This window comes from Pyxicephalus adspersus, chromosome 9, assembly GCF_032062135.1.
Source record: "Pyxicephalus adspersus chromosome 9, UCB_Pads_2.0, whole genome shotgun sequence".
In the NCBI taxonomy this organism is placed as follows: domain Eukaryota; kingdom Metazoa; phylum Chordata; class Amphibia; order Anura; family Pyxicephalidae; genus Pyxicephalus; species Pyxicephalus adspersus.
In genome coordinates, this window is record NC_092866.1 from 44,963,884 (window position 1) to 44,981,988 (window position 18,105).

Sequence of the window (18,105 nt, forward strand, 5' to 3'; positions counted from 1 at the left end):
CACCAAGGATGAGGGTGGGCAGGTCATGGGAAAGAATATGTGGGAGCCAGGAGGCAAAGTTATCCAAAAATTGTGATACTCCACTTTAGTTTCATCTGTCCAATGGCAATTTATCCAGAAGTCTTGTGGCTTGTTCACATGCAACTTTTCAAACCTAAGCCTTACTGCCATGTTTGTTTTAGAGATACGAATATAATTGTTTAGTATATTTATAAACTGGCCTTTTTGCAATTTCTCTAAGCAAATAATGCTCTGACCTTGGGGTGAATTTACTGGGACATTCTCTCTTAGGAAGATTAACAGCTAAGTTTAAGTTTTTTCCACTCGTGAAAAATCTTTTTCGTTTTGTAGAATGATCAACTTTGAATTGTTTGGAAATTGTCTTAAAACCATTCATAGATTGATGGGGAGCAGCAATTGCCTTTCTAAGAGCATTAATGATGTGTTTCTTTCTTGACATTGTGTTAACACACACCTTAATGCTCCAGATCAAAACTTCCAAAACACATTTTTATCGAGGTGGTCACACTTCCTGATTAACCAACAGCATTTGACAGCACCTGGCTGTTACTTAACCTCCTACTTCTCATGACAATTGTAAGGGTGTACCTAATTGTTCACACACTGCTTCTGCACTTTGATGTAGTCTTTGTTAAATAAATAATGATACAGTGTAATATGTCATGTGTTGTTGATCATCTGAGGTTGTATTTACCTAATTTTAGATTCTGTTAAGGACCTTTAAGATATTTTAAAATGTTCTAATTTGTAAAACCCTAGCACTGAAAGAGGGTGTAATTTTTTCTGATGACTTTATGTTTGCAGTGTGAGATCAAAGCCTTACTGCTTCTGTTTGTCTCAGAGAAGTTGGTGATATCTTCTCTATATTGTTCACTATTCTCCTTGCTGGAGCCTATGACATATGGAAGTAAAACCCAACCAAGATGGCCTCTTCCACCTAGATACACAGAGCAAATCAATTGTGTGATTAGTTACTAACACAGAAGAGATGAGTTGATGATGCACCTGGGGCTATACTAGTGAATTCAGGACCATTAAATCCACAGTTCCCTACATTGCTACTATGTCAACCTATAGCCTTCATAAAGGTGTAATCCTCCACTCTTCTTCTAGTGTATGTTCAGATTGATTTTATACAGCAAGCATAAAAATTGCTTTAAAGAGGTATTGGTCGCTCATTTTTCTTTTCCTACTAAATGCATGCTTGCAATTGTCACAAAATACAGTAGGGTTTTTAAAGCAGTGCTGTATTGCAAATTAAATATATCCTGATATCCGTGTTAACATGAAGTGTTATTACACCGTAAGGGACTGGTTAGGTGTGATATGTCCTTATCTTAAAAAAAAAAAAAAAAAAAAAGGGTGCAGCACCGTGCCTTAATTCTTGGCCGCCTAGGCGGTCATGAATTATTGGGAGCGCAAAGCCTCCTGGGATACCAATGTCACGCATCTCAGAAGACTTGGGCGCTCCTTCCACTCATGTCCAAGCATCTCGGGCATGCACAAAAAGGAGCCTTTCTGCTCAGAGAGAAAAAATTGGCTGATCCTACGTCACACAATCTTGTGCCTGGGTCGGGTGATGTAGGATGAAGAACCAAAAGACAAAGATGTTGGCGCCCAGAGCGCCGGCTCTGGGACGAATGTCGGGACGACGTGGGACCCAAAGCTGGACACCCCCGGAGTGATAGGTCTGCCCTGTGTAATTTAGGGTAACTGTGTTTTTTTGAGTATAGTTCCTTTTTAACCCTTACTATATGTGTGGTGGTCAGTAGGAAGAACGCCTCTTATATTACTGGCCAATGTGGAGAGTGTCACACTTTATTCAAGGAAACCCCTAGCAAACTTTAACAGAACCCTGGTTGAGAAACACTGAGATAGACTTTAATAAGACAACCTGGATGATCCAGCAAACCTGTGATGGATTTCCTAAAAATGCTTTGCTATTAGTTGGCTAAGGTTTTCAATCCTGGACCAGATCAATTCCAGGTTTGCTGGATCACTCAGGTTCTCCCATGATATTCTATTTTGTCTTAGCGAGACATAGTTCATTATGGAGAACTGATACAAAAGAGGGTCTCATACTTTTTGTTGTAACGTAACACATATTTCCAACAAAGGTAAAATAATTTTGGGGCCATGTTGATTTGCTGGAGTACAGAATTCCCAGCCATGATAGTCTGGATAGAAAAGGTCATAAAGCCTCCATTTAGGATCCCATAGTCAGTATATGTATAGAAAGCAGGGTTTGCATTGTGAGGAGGCCCCGGTACAGAAGGATAGCGGTGTCCGCAGCCACTGACTCGCCAGCCGGTGACGTTGTGCAGGAAAAGCCTCCTCTGTTCTCAGGTAACGAGGAGCGGGGAGGACCAAGCAGCTCCGGCCTATACATCATCCTGACAAGGTGTCACTGAGATTCCCCAGCTTCGTCACGGCGGCCGCGCAGTTACCATAGTTACCGCCGGTGCCAGAGGAGGTTCCGGAAGTGACGTCAGATCCCGCCCCGGTGCAGACGTGCCGCTGCGCCGGGATCACGGAAAGAAGAACAGAGAGAGAAGGTAGCATGGAGCCCCCGAGAGGTGAGAGAGATGGAATGGGTGCAGGGCATCTTCCCGGAGCGACCTTCATAGCTTGCAAACCCCCCACCCAGGGCTGGGTGACAGAGAGATGGCTGCTGGACAGCTGTGTGTGATGTCACTCTGCACACCGCTGCCTTATGACATCATCACTGTGCCTGTGACATCACACACTGACATTACAACCTATCATATATTTATTGGGTTGTTCTGACTCTTTATATTGAAATCACTATGGAGTGTTAATCAGACACAGTACAACTGACATGCATCTGCAGCCTTACAAATCGTTTCCTAATATCAGATCGATCATGGAATATTGAGGATTTTTGCACAAGGTTTACAGATTTTCCAGGCTCAGCAGCATGAGGACAATCCTAGAAATCAGGGACAGCTGTATACATCTATCCACACCTGTGCACTGCTTAATACTATTTAAAGTACATGGCAATCAAATTGCAATTAGTTTGCACCATGCAACAGAAACAAAATACTGATTTTCATCTTTTTTTACGTTCCTTTGTTTGATTTGATCTGATTGATCTTGAATCTGATTTCCTGCAGCCTCTATATGTGTCTGTGAAGGCCAGGGATTGCCTGGACCATTGGCACAGATAGTTGTAGTTTGCATTGGAAGCTGAAAAATTGTCAGACAGCGTTGTCACCATTAGACAGGACAAGGATCTGAATGGCAGGATCATTAGGCATTTCAATAAAAGCTGCAGATGTATTTTGTAATGACACGGGTATGTTATGCATTATGTATTGGGGTTTAATGAACTATTATTTATTTATTGTTTTTTTCCTTGTCTCTTCATCACATATATGATAGGGGCAGTTGATTTCTGATATGCGTGTTGTATTGCAGTTTTCTATTACACAACTGTGTGTACGTTGTGTCCTCAGGACCATGTCCTTTTGTCTATTGATCTGATGACAGTTATTATTATTATACAGTATTTATAATGCACCAACATATTATGCAGCACAGTACAAAGTCATGTCACTAACTGTCCCTCAAAGGGGCCACAAGTCCCTTAGCATAGTCCTATATCTTTATTACAGGGACATTTTTTTGGGGGGAAGCCAACTAACCTAACTGCATGTTTTTAAGAATGTGGGGTGATACCAGAGTACTCGGAGGAAACCGATGCAAACACAGGGAGAACTTGCAAACTCCATGCAGATAGTGTCCTGGCTGAGATTTGAACCTGGGACCTAGCGCTGCAAAGATCTGAGTGCTAACCACTGAGCCACCATGCTGCATAGGTTCTACCAGTGATTATCCCAATCGTTTTACATGGGAGAACCCTTGAAATTACTTTCAGGTCTTCAGAGAACCTCTGCTATAGTTACTTTATCCACTGCTCACTGTACATTAGTGATTAGAAGAATGCCTCTTACATTGCTGGTCAGTGGGAAGAATGTCACCCTTACAGAGCCAAAAAGATCATTGATGTCCCTATACCGACCTGAGAAACACAAACTGCTCATTACTCCAGGAACCCCCAGCAACCTTTGCATTAACCCTGGTTGAGAAACACTGATCAAATCCATCGACTTGTCTTTAAATATGTGAGGTCCTAATCACAATTATTCATCCCACAGGGCATCCTTATCACAACTTGTAATTGTAGTGATTTTATTTTTTCTATAAATACGTTTTATTGGGGTTTTAGGATTGTGCATGTAGCATCTATAAAAAATGATGTCATTTTATGGTATCATTTATATTTATAATAATTATACTAAGGTGTGGAAATCACTAGAATTGGTATTGCAGCATAAGGATGACAGTGACTTTTTACAACGTGACTTAGATAAAGCTAATTCGGTTGTTGAAATGTGGCAGATGGATTTTATCGCAGCACAAAGCTCAAGAAAACAAATGTACAGAATAAATGGATGTATCGTTTTGATTCAGGGTGTTCTCAGATAAGTAAAAATCTTTGCTGTAGAAGAACGAGAAAGGTGTGGTTGGGAAATGGTTGCACATTTCCTTTTGCTGGAGGTGATGCTTCAAAGGACAGGCGTGTTTAGTGATTGCTCAACACGCAATGGATGTTGGTGCAGGTTGGAGCATGTGTCATCCGCAAGGAGCTCTTTTTGAGTCGACCTGAGAAAGTCAATCTTTGGTTTTCTGCCCAGCCGCTGAGAGACTGTCGCAGGTATGCGACACTATTTTCAGATGAATTACCGGATCTTGCAATACCACATTCCTGTTTGGCTGCCAAGTGAACTTATAAGAGCATGAAAAGTTTCAAAGAAGCAGGTCCCAAATTCAATGGCTTTTCTTGGAACTCCACAATGACCTTACATTGTCCAGGTAATTTGTATGTCTCAGGGGCATGTAGCATGGGTGACTGTCATTGGTGATAGTTTTATTATTAATAAACAGGATTTATATAGCGCTAACATATTGCACAGCGCTGTACATTAAATAGGGGTTGCAAATGACAGACAGATACAGACAGTGACACAGGAGAGGACCCTGCCCCGAAGAGCACATAGGAGATGGGGAAGTATCACACAATAGGAGGGGTGGGAAGTAGTGAGGGTTTAGGTTTTGAGCGCTTATTTAAATGAGCAGAAAGTAAGAGCAAGCCGAATGGGACGAGGAAGACCATTGCAGAGAGTTGGGGCAGCTCTAGAAAAGTCTTGAAGCCGTGCGTGTGATGAGGTTATGAGTGAAGAAGTCAGTAGTACGTCATTGGAGGAGCGAAGAGAGCGGCTAAGGGAGTATTTTTCACCAGCATTGGAGTCATGTAGGAGAGCCGTTCACTAACAACTGTGGAATTACTCCTTCGCTGGCCCCGAACACAGCTAGCAATGTCCATAGAGATTGGTGTACGGTCTTGATCCTAACACTCGCAAGAAAACATCAGCTTTGGTCTGTCTGTCAAGGCCCTTAATTGTGACATATTTCCCTTTCCAACTACCTTTACCTTACATACCCTGCGTCTTTAATTACAGCTGTGAATTACCAGATTATCTAAAATCTTATTACAAGTGCAATTAGTGCTTCCCAGGATTAGCCCAGCATTAAGGGCCCATTGGGCGGCATTGCTCTGTTCAGCCCCAAAGCAAAATGCAGTATGTGTTAAGAGAAAAAAATATTTTGGTTTCTGCCCCCCTTAATGAAACAGAACATTGCTGTGTGTTCACTGCTTGTTTGTTCTCCAGTCACTGCAAACAAACTTTCCTGACTGTTTCCAGGAAATATATATGACATGCACACATAGCCTTACACCTGATGTCCTATGAAGTCATCCATGGGTGGGCATATCTCTTCATGGCCATTGTTTCTGGTGAGAAACCTGTCTATGTTTATCCTAAGACAACCTTGTCTTGCATAATCTGTTCCTTTAATTACAGCTCTACATAAACAGATTATCTGAGATCTTATTACAGTCACAATTACTATGTGAAGATTATCCAGGTATTGATGCCTTACTCGCATTAATGGCTAAAACCATAATCCTAGGTCTTCTAGTGGGTCCTGTACATAAGGATGCAGACAGTGTCTCCGCTTAATCAAGAAAAGATCAATAATGATTTCTGTGCATGAGTATTGACAGATGGAATGCTGACATGTATTAATTATTGTGAGTCCAATTTATCAAAATGTCTATTTGCAGCATCACTTTTGTTTTTCATTCCCTGGCATAGCACTGTGAACAATCTGATTGGTTGCTACCAGCAATACAGACAGTACAAGATGGTTATTTATTTTGCCACACCTTGATAATTGCAAAAGTCCACCTTAAATACACGCTGTGTATGTCGTACCCAACAATCTGCCAGATTTGTCTCGTCCTTCTTTAAAAGACATTGGGCAAATGACTTTACTAAGTTGGCTTTTACTGTCAGCTGGAAATCATTATAGCACATTAGTTGGACACATCACAGATTTGTTATCCAGCCGACCAATTTTGCACCAGGTTCATTTGCATCTCTCATGATGCTCCGCTAATCACAGTGCTGAAGGTTGCCAATCTCCCATCCTTCTGCCTGAATGTCTTCCCGAGTAAATGGACAATTGGTGTTTAATGGCTTGTAATGAGGCAGGCTTTGTTTTTTTTAGCATGTGTGTGTCATTAATTAAAAAAATACATGATTTAGTGTTTGCTGCTTTCACAATCATTTTTTACACATTTACCTTAATTCTCAATTGTATTTATATCATTTTATATAGGTATAGAATTTTTGCAACTGGTTACATTAAGATCACAGATTTAGGACTATTGCAGCAAGGAGGACAACACCTTTGTTTTATTTAGTAACTTGTTTTTAGCTTATTTATCTTACTTTCTCTGGAATGGTAAACTACTAAGTCTGGTTGCTGCATGTAGCAGATCTTTGTTCTAACTGAATCTGGGTTTCTGGCTTGGTACCTGGTGTGGGTTCCAGGGCTTTGAATTGTCTTTTAAATCCCAAATATCCAAGCCTTTCCTAAGTTGTCTAAATCATGAATGTTCAACTCCAGTGCCAGAGGGCCTCATACTGGGCAGAATAAACGTTCATTTCCTGACTCTTTGGAAGCCATACTTTACTGAATTAACTGCTGCTTGTTAGAGAAATGTTAAAATGTGAGCGTACCCTGGCTCCCAAGGACTGTACACCCTTTATCCAAAGGCTACGTTGGCAGCATATTAGGTTTTTATGGGTGAGCCTCTTTAAAGCATAACCTATATATATATATATATATATATATATATATATATATATATATATTAAAATCAGTTTAGCAGTTGTTAAAGAGGACCTTTCCCTGAGTTATTATGTAAATTGCTGACCTGGTTCTAAAAAATACCTCTTGCCTGGTTGGTCATTTGGTATATTCTTATTACGTTCTGAATCCCTGACCCAGAATTAGGATGCAGCTCAGGTGATCAGCAAAATGTCATACAGTTTGCCACTTTGTTATCTGCTTTAGATGTGTGATCAAAACTACCGAAGACCATCTTCATACAGTAGAACCCCGGTTATCCCGAACACAGATAACTGGAAAATTCAGATAACTGGCACCCGACCGCGCTCCGCTTTGTGATTGGCAGAGAAAAGGGAAACCCCGATGACGGCTCAACCAGCTAGTAAAGCACTTCCTGTCCTTGAGTGACAACTCACTGACTAACCTGTATATATGATGAAGCAGTGTTGTCACCTTGGCTCCTTTCCTGGCGGATGTAGCCAACAATGGGCCCCTGTGCAGAACTGAATTGGTTTACCTGTGGGGGCCCCTGTGCAGAACTGAACTGGTTTATCCGTGGGGGCCCCTGATGACTAAGGAGCTTCTTGCTACAGCACACTTTGCACCTCTCCATGTCCGCCCCTGTTTCTAAGTTTAGACTGCAAACTCCTTATGCTCTGCCCATCTGTTTAACATAGAGAGGAAGGGTTATGTAGTCCGCATAGATAGTTGGGGACAAAGTAACTGCTAAAAGTACAACTGAAGCAAAGGGCTCATGAAGTCTCACAAGATTTCGGTCTGGATGAAGTTTTGTTTTCTTTCTTTCATTCTATAATGAGACATATCTAAATGCATTTAAATATATATTTAACAGAACAGAAGGAAACTAATAGGAAGGTTTTTATGTTTTTTTTGTTAAATATCCTTTAGGGCATTATCCTAATTTTAGTTTAATTGCTGAGCATGGTGTAGGTTCTGTAGTTTCCTGTGGATAAATATTCACACTTGCTGATTTTTACAACATTGATTGCAGTTATAATACTTCCTATAAATAACCACTTTTGTTTTTTAAAGTGTATCATTGGCCAGAACCTTTTTTTGGATAGCTTATTGAATTCCAAAACCTCCTGAATTTATTTCTTTACCCTATTGTGGAAGATTACATATAACTAATGTTCTGAGAGAAAAACTCTCCACGTGAGGGGAAAATCCTTTCTTACAATGCTGTCACAAGAACAGTCCCCTTACTTCCTATTCTGGTAATTGTGAAATATTTAACTGTATATCACTTGACATTCCAGACTATATGTAACTAAAATTAGAAGTTGGCAATAAATTGTGTTGTTTATGAAGCACCAATATATTCCACAGAGCAATACAATTATCTTTAGACTTATATTCTGATCATAAAACAAACTTTATGAGCCATCATAAAAAAAAGTTCCACTGCACAGATATAGTCCCCCCTTCCCCACCCTTGGGATTGTCCAAGTATCATACTGTAGCAACTAAATATTCAAATTATTTGTCTGTATGGGCAATGCCCATGGTTCACATAACACATTTTTTTTGGAGTTGAAAAAGTAATAATAAACTAATATTTGGGAAAAAGCTTAAAGTAAGATTGTCATTTGCGAAGCAAGTGTTGCCTTTTTTGAACTTAGCATTCTTAAGCTGTTTTCTGGGCTCCACCTATTACCCTCACATGCAGCCTTTTCCCTAACCCCCTCTAACTGATCAGTGGCACAGAATATATATTTGCACCTCTCTATGTCTGCAGCACAGTGGCTCAGAGGTAGCACTTTTTAAGCGCTAGGTCCCAAGTTCTAATCTCTGCAGGGACACTATCTGCATGGAGTTTGCAGGTTCTCCCTGTGTTTGCGTGGGTTTCTTCCGGGTACTCTGGTTTCCTTGCACATTCCAAAAACATGCAGTTAGGTTAATTGGCTTCCGCCAGAAAAATTGACTTTAGATTGTGTTAAAGACATATGATTAGTTGATTACATATGATTGGTACGGACATTAGATTGTGAACCCCTTTCAGGGACGGCTAGTGACATGACTTTGGACTTGTACAGCGTTGCGTAATATGTTGGCTCTTATAAATACTGTGTAATAAAAAAAAAAAAATATATATATATATATATTTATTTATATATAATGTATGTGTGTGTGTTCTCCCCAGCCACTTTTAGCCAGACGTACCACCTGGAACTACCTGGCTATTTTTGGGTGGTTACTCAAAAAGCTGGGTCACAATACAGGGGCTGCCACTTATCTACTGCTTCTTTCCATCCCAAAAAATTATGGGGAGACTGCTCTTCCCCTAGTCTGTTTACATAGGCAGGGTCCTTCTTCAAGTGCTTACATTGCAGTCTGCATGACATGGATATGTTTTGTTGGCTGTCCAGCAGCAGGGTCCCCTCAGGATCCAAAAAAATGCCTGCAGCGGTGATGCCAATGCAAAGGGGCTGTCAAAGACCACCCTGCCAAAAAAAAAAAAGCACTGGCAGCAGATGTTGGACTCAAATAAGTATATCAATCTTCACATTGTCAAGAAAAATATGTTGGATGCATTTTAGGAAGAGGGGGGGGGATAGGCGGTAGAAGGTAAAGGGGCATGTATTTGCCTGGAAATGAACTTTAAGTCCCTGACAGCGAATAAGTACAAAAAAGACTTTGGCCTTCTTCAACTTTCCATATGCCAATACTTGCTTAGAGTTAGTATCCAAGTAATAAACCAATCTTAAATGATAACGTCCCCTTAGAAACAAAGTGCACTCATCTTTTTTACACACTCCACTTACCCCCTCCACAGATACACACTTGTATCCATGCTATTGCCAAGGTCACCCACAGCGTTTACATCTTTGGAGTAGGCTGTGGGAATTTTTTCTGAGCTCTTCTCACCTCAAAAGTTATTTTTGGGGACCTACTGTGAAAGTTTGGTAAGAGCAGAGAAAATGTTGCAAGATGGCAAGAAACAAGCATTGGATTGGGGCAAAATGTGGGCACTGACCAAGCATTAAGTACTTTCATCTTTTGTATTTCTCCAAGGGTTCCATTTTAAAGTCACACAACACAGGATTAGCTGCCTGCCTTAAAGCTTGCAATGTGTGGTTGAACAGCCTGAGTGAGGTTTTTTAATAGTCTGATGTCCTACTGTTACTTTTTAATTCCATTTTAAGATATTGATCTTTTTAAGCATCCAGCAGTGAGGGACTGGTCCCACTATGGATACACGCAGCATTTTGGAACACACACAACCTTGGTGTATATTGTTATAGGGCACCTAACCAAAAGGTGTGCATGCAGCAGTGATTAAAGTGTAGTTCATTGTCAGGCGTTGTGCTTCAGTGTATTGGCAAGGTAGGTTTGGGGTCGTCAGAATGTATGGTAACCCAGTGCACTAATGCATTTCTTGTGCATTGTTTGCATTCCCACCACTCACTAGTCAGAATTGGCCCTAATCAGGCATTGCAAGTGGTGAAAAGAAACTTAAAGCGCTGTTTGCTGGTCGGATAAAAATTCACAGAATATTCACATGCTATTCTCCTCTTTATCTAGCATTGAAGTGTTTTTTTGACCATTTTAATAATAATAATGAAAATATATACAAGTTTACTATTTTAAAGCAGCAATACTGACATTCCCTGAAATAATCTGTGCTGGAGTATCTTCCATTCCATGTGTTTCCAAGGCAGTGATTGATTCTCCACCAGAGAATGCCAAATTCACTGCTTTATGAATAGAGCCCTATGTATTCCCCTTAACAATAGAAGATTTGGAAACACTAGGCATTATCTGGAGTAGAACATTGGCTTCCTGGCTTCTGGGACCCAGTCCTGGATTAACATAATCAGTGCATGTATTTATTGCTCTTAGTGTAACAGTACAGGGAGTGCTGTTCATCCTAAATACCATATGTTTTGTTTCCCAGAATGATCCAACCTAATCCAAGATTATCCACATAATGCTAAAATGAGCTGTATTCCTGACATTATTTACAGCGGGGACATATCCCCTTCCAGATGTACCGTATGTAAGTGTACATCTATAGTCTAATAGGAATGTATAGAAATAACCGGAAAACTCGCACAGAGAATGTGATAGGAAACGGTTAAGATTTCTGTAGAAGTCAGGGCATTTTGCCTATTTACACCTGCTTCACCAAGCAAAGATCAAACTGTCAATATTGATTTGAAAGTCAATAGTCCAGACAAAGCAGAGCGAGAACAGAAAGAGGGACAGATGGGAGGTCATAGCAGGTACTGGACAGATTTTTTGTACAGTGGGCCTGCTCAGAAACATGGGTATTGTAGCCTGGAATAGATCCTGATTTGATTACATCTGTTAGTGCTTTTTCTCCAAGATATACGGAGCAACAATTGCTGCTTTACCGAGACCTCCAGTCCCCTACAGGATACTTCAGACTTTCTGCTCACAAGCTTGCAGAAAAAACAAGAGCCGTTACACTGCTTGAACCCTAAGCAATATTTTATACAGGGATTCCAAACATGGTAGAGGACGCTAAGGATTGTCAATGCCTACTTGATTTCGCTGGTATGTCATAGGTTACACTATAGATTATGCCAGGGAAGCTCTTATTGATTGTATTACTAGCAAAAAAAAAATGTCTAAAGGTTTTATAAAATCATATAATGCTAAATTAGGATTATAATATTTTTGGCCACAGAAAAGATTGTTTTTGTCTCCAGGCCAGTGATAAGGACCCAGCATTTCTGCGCCTGCTAAGGTCTTAGCTTGAAAAATGAAAACCAATGCAGCTATTACATCAAGAACTGGTAAAATGGAATATTTAGCTCCTCTCTTCTTGGGTTAAGTTTTGTTATCAACATAAATCTAACATACTTTACAGTTCTGCTGCTTTAAGTTTTACTCTTTGTATATATAAAATACCTAGTTACAATTTCATTAAAAATGCATATATTTTTTAATTGTCATTTCAATTTCTTTGTATTGTCTTTCTGTAATCCCATACCCAGCAGCATTCAAACTAGAAAAAAAGCAATGAAAGCTGTTACTAAACTGTGTACATGTGTTAATAGGTATGCATACTTTTTTTTTATTTGTTTACCCACACTTAAGGATGTATTTATGAGGCAGTAAACGTGACTTTCACCATTCATTCACTAGTAGTGAAATAATCACTGTCAATAAAAGCACAGAATTTATCATCAATGACTGTATGGTGAATAATTTGATACTTTATAAATATACCAATTACACTTTAAGTAATGTTTAGGATGAAGCCAAAATCCTTCAAGGATCTGAATATGTTTTTCTGCAATATTACGTCTTTCTATTTGTTAGTTTTCTTAGTAATATAGTAGACAGAAATGCATGATGCCAAATACAGGGGGTATTGGCATCATGTACCTGAATTTTCTCGGGAAAAGGGATTAAAAAGCTATGTGTGATTATGTTGCTGCAGAATTGCTGCTTTTTATTTGGGATCCAGATTTGGAGTGTCCTGGAAGGAATGGTTGGGCCAGGCACTCCTCCCTTTTCCACAGCAGAAATTGGCGATGGCACTTTGATGCCGTTGATAAAAAGGTACATGCCTTTAACACTGGGGGGAATTGGCACCTGAGGCCATGTGTGGCTAAGCCTAGGACAGGGGTCGGCAAACTCCGTCCATTGGGCCAGATACGGCCTAGCCGGTTGTTCCTTCCAGCCTAACGCCCCCTGGATGATTCGGGCCTAATGCTGCCTGGCAACCCGCGGCCGGATCTGCCAGGGGGCGTTAGGAACTGGCGAAGCTCCGGTGCCGCCTCCTTGCTGTTGCTCCCCTATTTACCGCGGCCAGCGTTGATACTTCCGCCGCAGTGGTAAATAGGGAAAGCTCCCTGAAGGGAAATCTCTCTCCTCCGCAATGCATACGAAGGAGAGGGATTTCACTTCAGGGGGCGTTCCCTGGTGGTGGGCAGAGCCATTAGGGTGGCACTCAGAGTCCAGCCTAGTGTGCTACCGCCAACCTCTGAAATGGCTTAGTGGCCATAAAAGTTTGGCCACCCCTGGCCTAGGAGGTCTCCCAAGTACTTGTTATATCTGTGGGACTAACAGAGAGCCAGGAGGCTCACTTTTGTGTTTTTTTTCTTGGCATGCTGTATTGACATTATTCTCCTGCTAAGGAAAATTCTGGATTTTGCTGTGTTTTTGAGTTTTTGAAAATAAAAGTGGTCAAAGCGCCCTGAATTTAAAGTCTGAAGTACCTCTCTGCAGCAAGTGCGTGTGATGCCAATCTCCCACACTAGAAATTGCTTCATTACCATAAAATTACACCGACAGGCTTGTGAACTATTTAAAAAGGGGCTGTCTACTCAGAATTGGTATTTCTGATGTCACCCATGTTGGTCTCTGTTTGAATTAACCTATTTCTTTTTCCTATCTCTTTGAAAAATTTGGTGGCCACATTGTTCTTTTACTTCATCTTGTTATAAATGAAATTAATTTAAATTTTTCAAAAGTAAGGAATAACTATTGACAGCCATAGTGAGCTAAAGGACCTGAGTGTGGAGATTTCAGTTACATTTCATGTCTTGTTGACCATCCTGTCTGGGACAGGAAGTATTGGAAATACACTATATGGCTATCCACATCATTGTTAGACAATAAGGAGAAATTACATATGAACATGCTTTTTTTATATAACATCCTTTTTTTTTTTAAAAAGTGTAATAAGTTACAGGTAGAGAATAATACAGACAGAAATATTAGGAATGATCAATTACAAACCAGTACGGCAATGCAAAATATCTGAAAGGAATGGTAACACAGTTCAACCAAGACTGATAAAAATATGTATAAACACTTTAAGGGGGCTTAAGTGGAGCTCAGGAGGTGCCCATAGTCAGGGCATTCTAAAAAATGTTGCAAATAGTACCAGGAGGTCTGGAATGTTTGATATACCATTTCAAAAATTGTGAATAAATACGAGTGCCTTTTTTCTGGTAAAGTAGTCTGCACTCTTTTGGAACACTTTTACAAGACTTTTTAGGCTCTGTGGTACTTTGTGGCACTGAAGTTAGGTACTGATATTGGACACGTCTGGCTGGCTCACAGTCAGTTTAATTTCATCCCAAAGGTGATCAGTAGGAGTTAGTTCAGGGCTTTGTTTAGGACACTCCGGAAGTTCCTTTACACCTAACTCATTAAACCATGACTCAATAAATCTTTGCACGTAGGTTTTTAGTTATACTGAAACAGAAAACCACCTTCAACAAACTGTTCCAGGGATTGAAAACACATTGTCCAAAAATTGTGTGTGTATGTCATAGAAATAACCATATCCTTTACTGGAAACAGCTGTACATAAGCATTTGGTGGGGACTCTGCATAGTTTAGGCTATATAGCCTAGTTTTACACCTTCCCAATTCCAGCTAAAATAAAGATCTGTTGGCTAGAGATTCACTTTCATTTGTCTAGCCCTGTACTGTAATACCAAACAAAAAGACAATAATTTTAATGAAAACATCTAAGAAGACAGGTGTGTACAGATCTTGTCTGCTGGCAATGTAATTATATGCAATTATTATATGGAGAAACGTAACCAGCCCATGTTTGTTAATTATGAATAATGTAGCTCTCATAAAATATAAATTTAGGAGTCTGAACTAGAGCTTTGAGTTGGTTGTTTCAATGGAAAAATAATAAAGAGTATCCAAAGCCAAAACCTTCTTTTAGTTTTTGAATAAAAAAGGGAGAAAAAATCTTTCCAAACTGAGAGTTGTCAACACTTTCCCCTCTTTTACTGTGTGAGTAACAATTCTAAAATTACCCCACCAGGTTCTGTCTCGGGGACTGTGGTCATCAAACATAAAGAGAAGGTCAATCTCCCATATGGAGAGGAAAAAATGGTTTTGGCTAGAGGGATACTAGTAAAATATATCATATAACAGAGGTAGCTGAGAGGGTTTAAAGAAAGATTTTAATGTAATTCTTATAATCGGAAAGTTTCATAGATGTGTATGCCAAAGTAAATTCAAGAAAGGAGGGGGCTGCTTTTCTCCTTTAGCAGAGTATATGGGGATAATTAGTAGCTGATTGTGGTTACTGAAAAAGATTATGAAAGTGATAAGTGGCTGTGTGGTTGTTCACTGCGGTTTTACAAAATTGCATTACTGAGAAAACAAAACATTTCTAGCTAATGTAAGCAGGTGAGGTTCAATGTGACAGCGGACGATACAAGAGTCACATGCTATAGCAGGTGTGTGCATGGACAAAAACAAGCTGAGGAGGGGAAGGAATGGATCGTGGTGGGTGCTGTGCCGAGTGGGAACAGAGGCCACTTGTTATGCTGTGGCGTCAGAGAGAGAGTAAGTTTACTGTACATTCACTATTGTTCATGGCATGTCCTAGGGCAGCAGAAACAAGGGAACCATATTCATATTCATGCTAGATGTAAAGCAGCAGCAGACAGATTAACCGCCATCAAAGCTCAGATTGTAAGCTCTGCAGAGCAAACAGTGTTTCCAGTGTCTGTGCTTATGATGTAATGTCTAATATGTATTATTGATTTGTGGGCACTTGCAACACTTTTGTTCTTCTAGGATAGGGAGGAAATTACATTTGGTTTTACTTTATTATGGGAAACTGTTGATTCTGTCCTCTCAAAATTTATAAAGAATTCCTGAGTAAGGGATTTCCCTTCAATTAGTTTTGTAAGCAATTAGTGTAATTGTGTAACATCAATAAAGTCAAAATAAAAATTATTTGATTTGTAATCTTTATATGTATCTTTTATTTATTTTGCAGACAGTAAAGGTAGGCCGCGGTGACACAGTGCTTGCTGCTCACCATGCCGGGGATTGTTGTATTCCGCCGGCGCTGGTCTGTGGGCAGCGATGATTTGGTGCTGCCAGGGATCTTTCTTTTTGTACTACACAGCACGTGGTAAGTGATATGATTCAAAAGATTCATTTATTCAAAGAATATTAATGAATAGTTCTTGGTATTGGCCATGAGTCGGAGATCCCTAAAATGAGATATAGTAGTTTTCTTTTTGTCTAACCCCACCCAATATACAATATTCAATTTATGCCTGCCACAGGTGGCATACTTACTTGGAATCTAGAGCCTCTGGTGGAATTCTTTATCTTCTCCTGAGCCTACCTGACCATCTTACTGTTTCTGATCTTAGATGAGTCTGGCTGGATCACAGTCACAGTTTCAATCCATCACAAATGCGATCAGTAGGATTTAGTTTAGGGCTTTGTTCAGAATACTCATCACACCATGGGTCTAATTTATTAAACTTCTCCAACACTGTAGAGATTAGACTATCATGGGAAAACCTGGGTGAGACTGCAAACCTGGAATGACTTTAGCATGGCATTGAAATAATTTGCCAGCTAATAGTTTTGGAGAGATGTAATAAACCAGACCACATATCTTTACGAAGCTGACTATGTGCACAGTCATACTGAAACAGAAAAAGGCCTTCACCAAACTGTTGCCATAAGTTTGGAAATGCAGAATTGTCTAAAATTGTCTGTGTATGAAATAGAATTAAGGTTAAAAGTACTCTTTACTAGAGACTCGGTCATTTGGAGGTTTCACTGCATACTTTAGGCTATATATTGTAGTTCTACACTAGTCTAATTCTATCCAAAAAAGATCAGTTTTGGCTAGAGTTTCACTTTTATTTGTCTAGCTCAGTACTGTAATACCAAACAAAAAGACAATAATTTTAATGAAAACATCTATAAACACAGGTGTGTGCAGATCTTGTCTGCTGGCAATGTACTATGGAGAAAGGTAACCAGCCCTTGTTTGTTAATGATGAATAATTTAGCATTCTGGAGATATTCATTTAGGAGCCTGAACTAGAGCTATGACTTGGTCATTCCAAATGAAGAATAATAAAGTGTTTCCAAAGTCAAAATCTTTTTAGTTTTGAATAAGTTTGACATTGCTAAAAACATTTTTCCTAATGTTTCTATCCAAGAGACACAACAGAAAGTGAGATCAAATTTGAGTGAGTGGGGATAGATTTCAGTGATCTATTAAAGTGAACCTTTCTATTACCCAAGTATAGAAAATGTAATGGTATCTTTATAGTATTAATAAATGTGCTCTCTTCTCCATCAGTCAGCAACCATTTTCAGCCTTGCTGCTGATTTTTACTGAGAACAGCAACACGTGACTGTCAGAAGAAGATCCGAGGTTTCTGACATTTAGGCTTTATCTTCTCTATACTGCATGAGACCAAAATTGGTGACCTTTAATGCACGAATATCAGGGTCTCTGGAGACAGAGAGGAGTAGGGTTTTTGTTCACAGATTAGGCACCATTTAACTTTTTAAAATCTGAGTAGTTCTTATTTGGCTGTAAAGGAAGGGGTTGCATTAAACTGACCTTAATGGTGGCCATATGCATGACCGTTTTCTGACAATTGCACTTAGCTCTTAAAAAACTGATAAAAAGTTAATGAAAACCTATTACTAAGGCTACGTACACACGTGCAATAATTGTCGTTGGAAAGGATCTTTCATGATCCTTTCCAATGACAAACGACTACACGATGCATGAATGAGCGCTGTACATACAGCACCATTCTGCTTTATGGAGGGGGTTTGCATTACAATCGTTTGTCATCCATCATCCCTGGATCCGCCTGGGCAGTGGTTTGGACGATGGGCGGCCAGCACTGTGCACACACAAGATAATCGGCCCTGAGCCATTGCACGTGTGTAGGCAGTCTTACACTGTGTATCAATATATCAGTGACTTTGATTACAGATAATCCATTCAGTTATTAACAAGAAGTTCTATTTGTTTTTCTAAATGTATGCCAT

At 39.8% G+C, this 18,105-nt stretch overlaps 1 protein-coding gene across 3 annotated transcripts in view; it reads left to right on the forward strand.

Annotated features, from left to right (window-relative positions):
- The first annotated feature begins 2,480 nt into the window (after nucleotides 1–2,480).
- Nucleotides 2,481–18,105, forward strand: part of DAGLA (diacylglycerol lipase alpha) — a 43,823-nt gene continuing 28,198 nt past the window's right edge. Inside the window, exons 1-2 of one of the 3 annotated variants that reach the window (XM_072421762.1) lie at nucleotides 2,481–2,597; nucleotides 16,064–16,201. In XM_072421762.1, coding sequence (XP_072277863.1) covers nucleotides 16,107–16,201 — 95 coding nt within the window. In that variant the 5' untranslated portion in view covers nucleotides 2,481–2,597; nucleotides 16,064–16,106. Of the gene's footprint in view, nucleotides 2,598–11,391; nucleotides 11,848–15,531; nucleotides 15,625–16,063; nucleotides 16,202–18,105 lie in introns of those variants that run through there. The other 2 variants (XM_072421763.1, XM_072421765.1) reach the window with 2 other exon arrangements.